Source organism: Thunnus albacares, chromosome 15 (genome assembly GCF_914725855.1).
Source record: "Thunnus albacares chromosome 15, fThuAlb1.1, whole genome shotgun sequence".
In the NCBI taxonomy this organism is placed as follows: Eukaryota; Metazoa; Chordata; class Actinopteri; order Scombriformes; family Scombridae; genus Thunnus; species Thunnus albacares.
The window spans coordinates 24,891,522-24,906,891 of record NC_058120.1 but is presented as its reverse complement, the minus strand read 5'-3'; the positions used below and the strand labels follow the sequence as shown (position 1 = coordinate 24,906,891).

Below are 15,370 nucleotides of genomic sequence, written 5' to 3'. Positions count from 1 at the left end.
CGTGCCTGGCTGCTGCACACATCGTGACGCTGAGGGGTGGCCGGCACTGGTGCTTTCTCTCAGCGACAGGATGTGAAACACACAATGCTCATCTACCTACCTATACTCCTACATCAACTCCCTCCACCGTTCAAGATCTCCTGCTACGCAGCACTTCAACCCGACTCCAGTCACCCTTGGTAACATTCATCCTTCTTTTTCCCTTTCTCCCCACTTTCCCCAGCCAGTCATTTTCTGGAAGGCTGCCAGGCTGTAAAGAGTCAATGAGGGGCAAAGATAGGCCTTGGCTCTGCTCTCTAAATACTGTGGGTGCTGTCTGGCAGGCCTGACCGCGAGGAGATTAGACAAATATGGATCTTCCATATAAATGCTTCTTCCCAAAGCCACCCTGCCATCCCTCCTTCACCTTTCCTGCCAGCCTTCCAGCCATCTAGCCTCATCATCATCATCTTACAAGGCTATTGCGGCCATCATATCGCATCATCGGCCCCCGTCGACTGGCATTTGCAACGGGATCCCCTCAGGGCATCACAACTCCACGCTCTCCCCTCGTTTGTCATGTCATTGTAATGATGTGCGTAAAACTCATAGTCTGTGCGTTTAGTGAAGGCATCCTCTGCAGGCTGCCGGTTAATGCCAACTGACTGGTGCAGGATTGGTGGCCCATGCCACGGCCTTGAGATGCTCTATCCATCGCGGCAGCGGTGGAGAATAATGCCTGATCGATAGCCGTGACAGATGAAGCCCTTTGTCTTTCTGACATTTGAAGAGGAACTAGATTAAACGCTGGCGACCATTTGCTGTCAGAGAGAGGAGGCTGACTGGATGGGTCTTCATGTTTTCAGTCTCCAGTGATAGAGAGGAATACACCCGCTGAATTTTAATGCCTTCATAAGACATTGTTAGTTTTCTAATTGGCCGTTTACAATCAATTTAAATTTGAATGAAATCTTTGTTTTTCATCAGTGTCTCACATACACAGGGGCTTAACGCAGAATAAATATGCTTATTCAGATAACTTATCTTGAATATGTACCGAGGGTCAGTTTTTTTTGCAAACTCCTTACTGATTCTGATGATGTCTCAGCTCTGCATCGATAATTATTTTCTCATCAGTTTGGCAGGAAAGTCATGTGTGAATCCCAAGTGATAATGGCCGTTCTAATAATGACTATTTCACATGGCTGCTTGATGCCTGGCTGCTTCCCCAAGAAAATGAATGCAGAATTTAATTGAACTAATTAAACACAGTTAATGAGTATAACAATTGAATTAATTAAACACAGCTGACTAATTAAATCTAAATGAACATATCATACCAGCCAGGCCTATCTTCCAAGATACACAATGACATTTATTGTCCTGAGGGAAAGTCAGTGTACAAGGCCACCACAGCAACAAGGCACTTCATATTAGATAAAACAGTGGTGACGACACCACAACATGTTGTATTCAGTTATGAAAATCAACTTGCAGCAACTTGCTTGGATGGGTAATCCATTGAACAAAAGATTTGCATGGGTTCACTTTGCCCTCGTGGACAGAGTTTGCCATGAAATGTTGCTGTTTTAAATGATTGTGTAAATGAGCCTTAGGTTGCAGAGCAAAAGCCTTATTAAAGCTGCATTAAAACATTTATTTTTATATTAAAATTTAATCAACTGTTTATGTATAAAGTGAATACGCGTACAGAGAATTATTACCCAAATCTATAGCTAAAAAGAGAGATGTAGCTGCCTTTGGCCAATTCTTTTGGTTTTAAGGCACTTTACGGTTATTAGTTCAGTCTCAGTGCTCTCATCGACCCTGTTTCCAGCAGAAGACAGCTGTTTTCAGAAAAAACAAAACCAAAAACGAATGTATTCTACCTGCCTGCTACCAAAAAAGGACAGCTAAAGTTAGCAACTAGCTGTGGTGAAAAAAGGGAACATCTAGTAGCTAAGGAGCCACATATTTGTCTCAGGAGTGGGTGGAGACCAGAGCAGAGCCAAAAGGAGACTGAATATTGGACACAGATTCATCAGGTGGAAACAAACACTACTTCAAACATATGCTAATGTTGCTCTGCAGGGATTAAAACAAGAAATGATTTGTGAGCTTGAAAAGTTGTCCAGGGGGAAATGTGTACAATGTATTGAATTAAGTTATTATATGAATTTAAAACTGCCTGAAATCAAGCATGGTGCCTGAGAACTTTAACCTCTGTGCTCTGTGTCTGCTGGATGTCAGAGCAGAGTAAGTAGTAGTAGTTTTTAGTTGTAGAACAGGTTGGCCTTGACGATTATATGCCAGGGCAGCTTTAATGTAAGAAGCTACCAGTCACATTATCCTCATGTCCTTGTTTACTTACTTTGTGATTGCAATGTTATTCATGCTCAATTGTGCACCATTTAGCATTATTTTAGATACTTTAATGCAACGATTCCTGCAATGTAAAAGGTTTGTGTTCAAGTTCTTGGTTTTTCAGTCTGTATGGTTGAGTTGCTCAAGCTCTCACTGACCTCCCCTTTAGCTTGCACGAGTCAATTATTAGAGTACCTGTTCAGGGTAAAACAGCATAGCGCCAAAGCACGCAAGCAAGTGGCTGGTGACCCTGGTCAAACATCTAGCAAACCAAAGAGACTCTAGTTTTCTCTGGAGTTGGCAGATCAAACAAGATGCTGGCAGTGTGAATAACTTCAGGCAGGTATTTCCTAACAGGTTAAACAAAAAAACTCAGTGAGCTGTTATAGTATATCACAGCTTGTTTCTCTGTTTATGTTGGAGTCTGCTTTGTACCCCTTTACCATCCAAAATTATATAACTGAGCTTTAAATCAATGCTTGCTGTCATGGATTACTTATCTCAAGTGTCAAGTCCCTGCAAATTCTATATTATGCTGTAAAATAAACATAAACACAAAAATAAGAACACAAAAATGTCCAAACAATATCTAATGTGCTTTGAAAAAGATTAAGCAGTAATGTAATATGTACATGATTTGCATTAACTGAATTAAAAAATGCAATAACACCTTTGTGATCTTTTAATAGAAGCCACAGATGCAGCAATTATCAGTTCAGTGAGTTGTCTGATGCCAACTCAGTAAATTAAGTGTAAAAATTCTTGGCAGCATGTAAGACATTTAAGCATTTCTAATTTCTACCTGCACACGTAGTCTGCTTTGCAGATCCGCAGCTGAGCCAGGCAGTTGGGCTTCTCCTTGTCTTCGTAGGAGCAGGACGGTACGATGGTTTGCCTGCGGCGTTCTGCGCAGGCCGTGTCGGTGCAGGGACAGAACAGCAGCTCGTGGGTGTAGTCAGGGGGAACACGGTCAAAGAACTTCCTCAGTGCCTTGTTGCACTTTGGTCGGTTACATGGCCCTGAGCGGGCCGACGGCTGGATGCAGGCCGAGACGTATTCTGTACGAAGCTTCTGACACGTCTCATCGATGTTACACGCCTTGGCAGCATCCAGGCAGCGGTTCACCGTTGTTACTTCAGACTCTAGAAGGAGACACAAATGGGAAGCAGAAAGCATTTCATCCTTCTGTGTGGTTTGAGAAAATCAAATCCCAGGCAATGTTTACCAATGATTTCAAGGCTTAATTGGAGTCAGTATTGACTCGCCACTCTCACTTCTAGACTTAGATGTAGTGTTGCATTTACAGATGAAAAAAAATGTGTGTCTTAAAGTAAAAACTAAACCAAAATGATGATTATATGTAATAGGCCTTCTTGTAATGAATAGAACATGAATGGTGTTTAAATGTTGCATGAGTCTGGGCACTGGATGTGTTTCAGCTGAGGCCTAATGGCTGAATATTTCATTCTGCTGGGTTAATGCAGAGTGGCAGCGCTGAAAAAGTGGCTCCTCCATCTCTCCAACTGCACAACAAGGCCTGTAATTACTGCTCCTTCTCCTTCATCCATCTATCCATCTTTCCAACACACTCTTCCTACATCTGGGTTCATCCCAAACTCACCTGAATCCCTCCTTCCCTCACCGTCTTCCTCCCTTGCTGTGTGCCTGCCAGTCTCAGCGTTGCCACTTCACCCCCACTCCATCTGTCTCTTCCCTTCTTCACTCAGCTATCTCTCTCTTATCCTCCATCCATTCTTCTTCAACTCTGTCTGTTTCTGCCTCCCTCAGTGCCCATGCTCCTTCTGACTTCCCCGGTAATGAGCCACCTCTGTGGAGGCCCTGGAAAGACCCTTCTTTTTTTGGCAGCATTATTTCCCAATCTATCATCATGTGTGTTTTTTTTCCCAAGCGACCTCCCAGTCAATACGACCATGATGACGCTCAGCTCCCCTGGCAGATAGCGCTGCTCATTAGTTTGTAAACTGCCTGTAGTTGTGTCTCCTGGTGAGCTCAGCTCTCACCAAGCTGTCATATAAAATATGAATGGCCTTGGAGAGCAAGCTAACAACCCATCACAAAGCATAGGTTATTCCCAACTTAACTGCTAAACAGCCGAGAGGGGAAGGTAGGGGGAGGATGGGAGGACCTGATGGAACGGCAGGGTAGGATGACAAATTGCATCCAGTGGCCACATGCACAGGGAAATGGAATATGCACATAAGTTTTCATGTGAAATCCTTGTCATTGTGTTTTTTAAGCCATTATTTATTCAGAAGAGACTTGCTGAGCATGCAAGCTCGTATCCAGGAACATCCTGCTTCAGATTCATGCCTTACTCATATTTACACCTCAGTCCTGCCCAGTACAACCACAGTCCTGAGCTGCTCAACTCAGTGGAGTCACTGGAGGCCGAGTGCATTGATGCTCAAGCTTGTTTTCCAGTGGCAGGCTTGGTCTTGTAATATTCAGCATTGCATATCTAAATTTTAAATCTACAGTGCAGTCTGTGAGTATTTGGACAGTGACACATTCTGTTGTTTTGCTTCCAGACTCACAGTGGATTTGAAATTAAACAGTGACTGAGGTTGAAGTACTGAGTTCTTACTTTAAAGAGAAATCGGTCTACTCAAAGCTCATGTTATCCTCATATTTTTTGTCCATGATGACTATTGGTTGTGATAACATTTTAGAATCAGCAAGAGTTATCTGGTGAATGTATGCCAAGGACTATGTGCTGGTCATGGCAATGACATACCCAAGAGAAGATGACTGCGAATTATAGGCTCCAATGATTTTATGACATAACCCCCATTTTGACCGCGCTTCATGTTTCTCAAAGGACATTCCTGTGATAACATTTTACTCAATACCTGTATTGTTGAGGTTTTGGAAATGCTGGAAATATCTGACACTTGTCTTTGAGTTCAAGTCAAAGTAGTCCCTAGGAAATTTCTGTAACTACTGTTGTGAACTGCATACCATAGTGGATGCACTATGACAGGTAGTTAGGTCAGCCAGCAAGCTGACCCACCCAAAATATGTTAGAAATACAGTGTATAAAAACTGTCATACAACCTCTCAAAACTCATAGTGTCTCTACAATGTAGCTACACACACTACAGCTGTGTCAAGCTAACATCTCCTCCAATAATTCCAAACCCCAGCTAGAAGAAGCATATAGCATTGCTTTTCATTGGCAAAGCGAGGGTTGTATGGAACATACTAAACAGCAGTAGACATGCATGCATGCATACATTTTGCTGTGACTCAACATTAGAAGCCATTGTAACTGCTGTGAATCAAACCTGCCATCTGCCATGAATCATGTCTACAGGTAATTTTTCATACTTAAAGGTGAAGTGTGTAGAATTTAGTGGCATCCAGTGGAACGGACTTGGCGGAAATGGAGTATAATATTCATATGTTTTCATTAGTGTAAAATCACCTGAAACCAAGAATCGTTGTGTTTTCGTTACCTTAGAATGAGCCCTTTATACCTACTTAGAGCATGTTTCCTCTTCCACAGGGCCTGCTATGTTGCATCGCCATGTTTCTACAGTAGCCTCGAGAGGACAAACCAAGCACTGGCTCTAGAAAGGGCCTTTCTTGTTTTTTTGCGAGTTTTGTGGCCACCGTTGGTTCTCCTACACACTTGGAGAGGAAGGGGAGGGGTATTCAGACACTGCTGGATGCCACTAGATCCTACACACTGTTCCTTTAACAGATAGACTGTCAGTTGAGTATTTGAGTGGAGTCTTCAAGGGTGGTTGCATCCATACTGGATGAACAATTCAGAATTGTACCCCCAAACTTTGAACATCACAGTAGGATGACGAGGCAAGAACACCTTCAAATTAAAGTTGAAACCCAACACTTCACTCTCAAAGTCATAGTTGCATTTCATATCCAAAGTGCTGGAGTACAGAGCCACAACAATCAAAAATTTGTCACTGCACAATTATTATGACTGCAGGGTATTCTATTTTCTGTGTTTGTGTTATTACTGTTTTACACAGCTTGTGGCCAACCTGTTGCACCACAGAGCCCAAAGAAAACAAAACTGCTGGTATTTGCCTTTCAACAAAGGCGCATGAACTAGAAAATGCTTGAAAGGACAAGCAATTTTAACCACTCCGGGAGCTCAATGATGCATTAAAAAGCTTCTTCCTCGGTGCAGAACATTGACTGTTTTTAAATAGAGGCACCATCTTAATAGCACTAACTTGACTTTATTTAACTGATTAATTGGTAAGGGGTGAAGTACAGTACTTTATTGTGTGAATATTCCTTAAAATATGATGAGCTGTGACTCTGGCTAGTGTCTTTGAAAAGGGTCATTACTCTGTTTGAGGTAGAGATGTTATAAGGGCAGAAAAACATCCATTAATCACACCTTTGTTGTTTTGGCAGTCAACTTGTCAAGATGCATGGCATGGATGTCAACTTTGACCTCCTGCGGAGTCACTGAAGTGAAATTTACGAGAAGGTTCTACAGCGCAGGCAGGTGCTGCTGTATTTCAAAGCAGCCGAAAACCAGTCGTGTCATTTTAATAAGCAGCTTATGTATGAGGTCAAAAGACATATGATGCTCCACTAAATGTGAATTGCTTAGTTGTTCTTATGGTTTTTGTATTTCCCCCACTCATATACACCTACTGTCTTCCGCAGCAGGTGAGGACAGTTTATCCAATTTCCCTAATCTGTGATCTAACTCAATTATGCACAACAAGCCTATAGAAAATCAATTGGTGAAGGAGACAAGGGTGAATGTTACAGCATGCAGGATGATTTTCTAGGAATCATGAATGGTGCTGAGCTGATATCACCAACACAATATACTGCTAAGATTCATGGTGGGTTTGAAAATAGCTGACTGAGATGTTGTGGGAACATCCATGAGGTTGAAAGCTTGAGAGGAGGTGTAGCGCACAGTACCTCCGCTGTGAGTGACTGAGTGAATGTGCTTATGGTAGAGATTGGATATATGAGAAGTGGCATGCCAGTATGTACTGTTGTGAATTATGTGCCCACATTCAAAAATTATAATTTAATATAAAATAGACACCATCTCCTGCCACCTATTTCATATGCAATCCATTTTTTTTCTAATTCTAATTGAAAAATGTACCAGATGGCACAGTATTGCCTGTTATAAAACACACTTTCACTCACTTTTAAGTCTTAATCACAAAGTGTGGGAGGAAAAGAGTCACAAGTTCCTTGAGGAATTGAAACACAGAGGTTTGAGAGTCCAGGGCATACTAGGTATTTTTACTTTTGTGTCTGCTGACCCTGGGGTCCCACTAACACTGAAAACATAACAGCTGATGGGGTCATTACCACTGACTCTTCAAAGAACTGTGTTTCAATTCCCCACAGAACTTGTGACTGAACAATTCATGTGTAGATGTACAGGGGGGATTTCAGGTCTGTAGTGTTAGTGGAGAATTGAAAGGACTAACTGACCCTTACCTGTCACATACTGAGACTGCTCACAGAGATAGGACAGGAGTCACAGTTATAAGCCATATATTTGAATATACAGGTCAGGCATCCATAAACCTAGCCTTCCGTAGATGTGAAGAAGGGTTACATGGGTTACATGTAACTGACAACCCTGAACAGACTTTTCAAAAGAGAAGGTAGGAAATAGTTGTTAAAGTAAGTTAGAGTAGGACTCTTCACTGATTGGTTGTTGCTTATAGAATTATCCAGGTGGGTGAGAGAATAGAGAAATCACCCTCACACGGTGGCCACACGTTTAAATTTACAAAGACTGAGCTAGCACTCGATTGATTGAAAATGGAAAGAAAAGGTAGGACAGCATTAGAGGGTAGCGTTAGAACTACACAGTGTGTATTCTTCTTGATCACCACATTAATTGTGCCAACACTTTTGTTATTCTTAGAATAACTCCAGGAGCCAGAAAATAGGTTAAGGTGATAACAGTTTGGGTTTGATGTATGATGACCTCTGATTGGGTTCCACTCGATAATATCTTTAATGAAATGATGATTGAAGATGAAAAGGTTTAAAAAACTGTGACATGTTGGGGAAAAAACCTAATAGATGGATGGTGATTCATAAGTGTATCCTTGCATATGTGGACTAAGAGGTATACTCATACCTCATACTAACTGCAGAATATGGGTTTGATAATGAATTATTCTTATGGTTAATTTTGCTTGCTAGTGCAATAATCATTTACTTAATCATATGTTTTACTAGACTGCAGGAAGTCCTGGGAATGCATATTCTTTGTTTTTATTTTTGATCTTTACTATATATTCCATTAGAGTACATAGTATACATTTCAGAGGATCACTACATATTCCAATCACTAGAATCATTAAGTATTTATATGATATGTCTTATATGCTAAGTGTACATTTTTCCATATGGATATTTTGATTGATCATTCATTGCTACATATTTGATTTATGTGAATTATTTTAGCTTTAACTGGCTGTTTTTGTTACGTAAAATGGGTGAATTGAGATGTTTAATTTTATTTCTATGGTGTTTTATTGAGACTCATTTTTCTTCTGTCTTGGTTTAGTGAATTAAGAAAATATCTTCGTGTCTGTGATTGGACGTGTATGGACTGGTGTTAACATGTGTAAAGGTTAAATATTTGAGATTCACTATTACATTACACTACAGTACATTCATCACATTATTACATTACTTTCTTTCTTAATTGTTATATAATCTATTCATATTAATCATTGTATATTTTGATTCACATGATGTTTGACAAATAATTGATTGATTAAGGCAGGTATGTGTTACTTCCACTCTGAAGGATAGTATGATAGGTCATTTTTATTGATCTTTTTGGATCAAAAAGGAGGGAAATCGTGAAGGAAATGTCATAAATGTGTCAAACGCTCCTATTTTCATATATGTGCAGTGTATGAAATGTTCCTTAGACAAGCAGACAGTTAGGGACGGACAGCTGTCTTCTTCCTTCCTCGAGCCAACCTGGCTTTATTATTGTTGCCATAGAGACAACACTGAAGTAAACAATCTTATAGCGATGTTGTGATAGGGACAATGTTGCCTGAATAACTGAGAGTGGTGCTTTTCCTTCAGACTCGATGTGGCATTTCACTGTGTCAACACCGACACTTTGATATGTAACTGGTGTCTCCTTGATCGATCAAGTTTGTGTTTGTCAATAAATCCTTTTGCTTAATCTCCTGGAGTTCCTGAATTGACAAGCTCAAGATTTCTATAACATACATCTCTATGGTACCACTGTTTCACCATCTGCACTTCCAAATATAAAATAAATATAGAAGAGTGGTTAAAAATTTAAATAACATTCAAGTATGAACACTTTTACACTCACAAGAAGTCAAATCCCTGTTTATCTACAGCCTTTCAATTTCTAGCAGAGATCAGAGGACACAGTGACACTACTCAAAGAGAACATTTCATGCACATTTCCAGGTCTATATTTTTATTCTAGGGCTCTACTGGAATATCTTTGCATGATTTACAGTTAAAAGAAACTCCTTATTTATCTTATACTGGCTCTTTATGCAGCCCCTTCAGCTCAGCCCCTGTCTGAAACAGGCTGTTTTAGGGCCCCCCTCCTGATGAGCCCACTGTGTTCTGTTTGTGTTCCCCATCAGCAGACCTCCAGCGGTTCTGGAGGCTATGTAAACAAACAATAGTATAAAAATAAAAGAAAATCCCAAAAAGCATTATATGTCTTTAACACAGCTTAATGGTGGAGACATTTTACTTGCTTTGTTTTATTTACTTGCTTTCTAGATGAGAGGATTAATATCACTCTCATATCTGAAACTAATTAATTAGAATACTGTTAAATAAGACTACTGACACATGAGAACTGTTATTGTTTCAGAACCGTTGCATAGCCCGAAATGACCTTTAGGGGTTTTATGCAAACTGTCCCCTGAACTGGCCTCATTACAGTGTTAATTATCTTGCCTTTCTCATCCATTTGGTATAAAAACATGTGTTTTTTTTTACTAATGTTACCTTGCATTATATCAGGTATTAAAACCATAAAATTTGTAATTGTCATTAAACCCTTTTTGACACTATTTGCTGCCAACATGCTACTAGTGTACAAGTACCAAGTGCAACTTTAATATCACAGAGATAACACATCAATCCTGTGATAAATATAAATAAACACGACCACTTATATATTTGCTTTCTAGTTTCTAATTGCTTATATACATTCTCTTGAACAGATCATTATTGTACATTAAAATGGCACGATATATCACAGATCTGAATCAATTAAAAAAAATAAAAACATGCAATTCATTACCCAGTAGTTTAAAAATATAGATGATTTCATTAGCAAAACATTAGCATGTCCAATATAAAAGTATTACAACAGCTAATCTAATCAATATGTTTAATCTTATCATGTAAGTATCATTTTTGCAAAGGTGTCATTTTCCAGTATGGAAATGGGAATGTGTACTTTCTGAACCAAACCAGTTTGACTTTTGTTTCTCACATTGTTTGAGGCCACGACTGTTCATTTTCATAAACACCGACTTGGCTGTTTTATATTGGGAAAATATACTTTATCTATTATTTTAATGTTTAAATTATCCGGTATCCTCCCTTCGTGCTGCTACAGTATTTTTTTTTTGTGATTGTAGGACATTTATCATTATATTGTAAGGCATGCATACATGCCTTCCATACTAATCACTTCATTTAAGTCTTTATTTAAGTTTCACAGACTCTCCAGCTCAGCTTCACTCATCCAGAGCATAACTGCCATCAGAGAAAACAAAACACTTGACTTTCTGTCCTCTCCAGTGAAAAGAAAACTAACTACTCATTTGTGTGTAGCCTCTCTCTTTTTCAAACCTCCAACAGGAAAAAATGCAGTGTTGTTTTAATTTAAAAACACCCAGCTCCGTTCCGCTTCCATTTTCTTTTTGCATCTTTTTTTTTTCGGCTACCTCCCTCTCGTTCTCCCTCTCACCTACCTACTGTGACCTTTTTCTTTCCATTTCTTTACATTCTCTGTCTTTCTCTCTCTTTCCTCTCCCCCCAGTTTTACTGCTTCCAGCTGTAAGAAAGTAAATAGGTAATTAATATGTGCCTTGGGGGCTAACAGCAGCACAGAACGGCCCTGCAGCTTTCCTACAGGCTCAAAGGCAAGACAGAAACAAAGTATGGGCTGTTACTCATCAAACACTTTGCAAATCCACCTGTCTACGCCGTCAAAATGATGCAGAATAACATCTCGATTTCCTCTTTCTTTGACACATAACTTAGTTGAGACTCGCTTGTTTTTGTGTGCAAAATTGATACTTTTGATTATCTAAATAACTTCCCCCCCCCCCCCACCCAGTTAGAACAACTGAGAAACATAGAAACACTTGTAGCAGTGGCAGCTCGCCCAGTCACCTGCAGCAATGGAGGCCAGACGAACGTAATCGGAGCCCCTCTCCTCTGGTTCATACGGGTAGCTCTCCACCAGGCTGAGTCCTACCGACACATCGGAGAGAGAAAAGAAGAGAAAAGAATAAACATCATGCACCAGAAGAAACAAACACACAGTAGGATCAGTATATATATCATAAAAGTTATATTCAAAGTGACCATGGGTAGACAGAATAACACGCCATGCATGGCCGGATTAACTTAACGGTAAAAATCAGCTGTTGGACCCCATATTGACTCCTTGACCCCCCGAACACCCTGTGCATTGTGAATGCTTCCTGTCATCATTACTCATCACACAACACACAACAGACTACACATGACATATGACTATAAGACTAAGCACTACTATTTAGCTAAAATTAGCTTTACGCTGGTACCATACATTTAATGGAAACATTTTGTGCATGGTCCCTGTAACAAATATAAATAAATATAATATAAATAAAAAAATAAAATGCTGGAATAATACTACCTGTCCCTGAGTTCTACAAAGACAGAGCCATAAAATCATCTCATAATGCACAACTTTTGTTAGTTGATATTCTACTTCACCGTTGCGAATTGCCAAACAAATGAGTATTTAATCAAGTTATCAGATAACATGCAGTGAACCTGGGACATTTGGGACCACTGGGGGGTCTGGGGCCCAGGGCAGTTGCCAGCTTTTTTTCCGGTTGGTAATCCAGCCTTGACTTACTGAAAAAGCAGTTAAACTCTAAAGTAAATTAATTGCAATTACATACGCGGCAACAAAAGCAGATCATATGAGGTTAAAAACCAATTAGCAGCGCTTTCATTTTTAAAACAGGTCTGACAATCAGCCCTTTAATATGTAGGTCTTTAACACAGCATGAGCTAACTGAAGGAGCTGGAAAGTAAAGGAATGTGGTGAAATCATCTGTGCCCAAACCGCAGGTACATACAGCCACAGCCATATATACATTGTACCTCATTCTCGAGCAGTGATGGTTGATATATTAAACTCAAGTGGCGGAGATTTATGGTTTGCTTTATCAGTTTATTATCCACAAGTCTTGTCTTTTGCATTTGCACTGGAGGATGTTTTTAATATTGCCGGTTTGAAACTTAAGCTTGTTATACTGTTACACTCTGGATATAAAGGTACTGTATATGCTAAATGCCTAAATCTGAATGCAGCAGAGAACGTAGTTAAATGTAGGAAATGACAACAGCAGTGCAAAACATTTCAAATCAGCAAAAAAAATGATAAAATACAATGACTGTGGGTGGAACAAAAGTAATCAGAGCCTTAGTTTTAACTATTTTTGACACAATAATCACTCTTTTCATTTCAACCTGGAATTTACTGTTGAGCTGTCTGGAGGCGGGAGTCTAATTCATGTGTAATGGGCGGCACACACTTGATAATCCCAAAAAAAACCCCCCATATTGTACTGTACCTGCTCCCACTCCCACCTCTCCGGAACAGAACCATCAGATTCTGCGTGTTACTGCCAGTCTTACCGTGCAGCACGGACTGGTGCAGACTCCAGTAGATACTCAGGCAGTTCTTCTCCTTCTTCATGCCTCGTTTACATTGGCAGCCATGCAGAGGGGTGGACAGCAGCGCCGTCATGGCGTTCTCACACTGGTTTCGTGCTCCGGGCCCCAGCTTCACACTGCCGTCCCCTGCCACACACTGCCTGAGGGTGCGCAGTCGTGGGCTGCAGGTGTCATCGCTGGAGCAGGTGTCTCCGGCACGCAGGCAGTCCCTCCCACCCGCTGAGAGAGCCATACGTGGAACTCCTGCAAGACAAAGACAGACAGAGGACAGGTTAATGGTGTGTTGGGGTCCCAAATGATGAGCTGTAGGCAGGAGACTGGTCTGTTGATTAGTTTTCTTCAAGTATAATATTATCGAGGCTGTTATGGATATCTTAGTATCACTGGTTGGGTAATATCTCCATATACAGAATCCTATATTAACAAACAAACAAACAAGTGAGAGAACATGCAAATCTTAATTAAATAAAACAAAATTAATCAAACACTATAAACTTCAAGGACTTCTTTTTTCTTTTATTTAAAATCATGATTATCTATATTAGCTTTGGACTAGTATGGTTAATTTGAGCTTGAAAAAATTAGCAAAGCTATGTTGCTAAACTAGAGAAGCAATTATTTTCTGCTTCATAATTGGTTTGCCTGGGATTTTTGAAATCATACTGACCGGGCCAAAAGGGCACTAGGTCATTAAAAAAATAGTGATGCAGGGACATGAGTTTGGGTGATCGACTGAACTAATGTGAACGTTTGGCACAGAATAATTAATCTATTTATATCACATTAAAATTTTCTTTGACCTGTTTGAGGCCAAAGTCTATCCTGGTAAATGTGTACCTTGGTTTCAGGTTTACATGTGCTTAATTATTGCAGACTTTTTCTAAGGATGTTTTAAATTCAATTTAAAGGCCTACTCGAGAGACAGTGAACAATGGTCAAAATCAATGCAACAGAGGCAGAGATATCCTGACATTTTAGTCCCTAGTGTGGGCCACAAAAAGGAGTGATCTTCAAACCCAAGTTGAGATAACCATGATGAGATAACAATGCTATCTGGTGGGACTTCAGAAAGCTCCTTCAGAGCCACAGAAAACGTTACACGACTGTTCAGAGGCTGAGCATCCCTCCCCTCGACAAATAAACTGACTCTGAGGTGTAAAAATCAAAGCAAATCAAAACAAACCGGTGTATGAATGTGAGATTTAATGATCCGCCGCATTTATCGCTAAGACAATCAAAACTGAATTGGTTTTAATAATTGGATTAAATTTTAACATTCCCTGTCAGTAGCAGTCCGACTCGGTCAACGATGCATCTGCTACTGTATTCCGGCATTTACATTCACAAACCCGAGGGGGGTGCTATATTATTCATGAATTCATACAGTTGTCAAATGAAATATACAGTATATGGTGGGAGGGGTGGGGAGGGGGGTAGGGGATGATGCATCTCGCCAATAGATCCTGACATGTTCAAAATTACACTGAGGTGTTTCCGCTCCAGTCAAAACAAAGTGTCATATTTGTTACAGATTGGCCCAGATAAGGGCTGCATCATTTGTGGGGGGGACAACGTATTAACTGTTGTCTTGTTTCATGTGACACTAATCACATGCAAACTTAATTCCCTTAAGAAAAATGAATGTTTGTTTACTCCCAACTGTCTAGCAGCTCTTACACAAACTCTCTTTACAAAAAAGAAGAAGTTTATTTTAATCTATCCGAGGGTCTGGTTTGGGATAACAGACACATCCATGTTACCTGAAACTTAATAATAAGATTCTAAACACTTCATTAAAAAATGTTCATTCCTTAATATTCACTGACCTGACAGAGGACCAGTCAATACAAACTTCAGATACAACTACAGATCTTTATTTTTTCCAGAGTAGAGATCTCATATTTTCCCAAGATACCAAATATGTCAGACTGAATTTTGGGGAAATGTGTATAAAATGATGCACAAGATATCTAGAATATTTTTTTTTCTGTTTGATGGAATGGTGCAGCTATAAAAACAGAGTCTTGGGTTTTTCACTCTAAGCATCGCT

At 40.0% G+C, this 15,370-nt stretch overlaps 1 protein-coding gene across 1 annotated transcript in view; it reads right to left on the bottom strand.

Moving 5' to 3' along the window:
* gfra4a (GDNF family receptor alpha 4a) overlaps positions 1 to 15,370 on the bottom strand; it is a 95,191-nt gene that overhangs the window by 24,242 nt on the left and 55,579 nt on the right. Inside the window, exons 4-6 of the mRNA XM_044375499.1 lie at positions 13,282 to 13,623; positions 11,758 to 11,838; positions 3,146 to 3,485 (exon numbers count right to left, since the gene is read on the bottom strand). Coding sequence (XP_044231434.1) covers positions 3,146 to 3,485; positions 11,758 to 11,838; positions 13,282 to 13,623 — 763 coding nt within the window. The remainder of the gene's footprint in view (positions 1 to 3,145; positions 3,486 to 11,757; positions 11,839 to 13,281; positions 13,624 to 15,370) is intronic.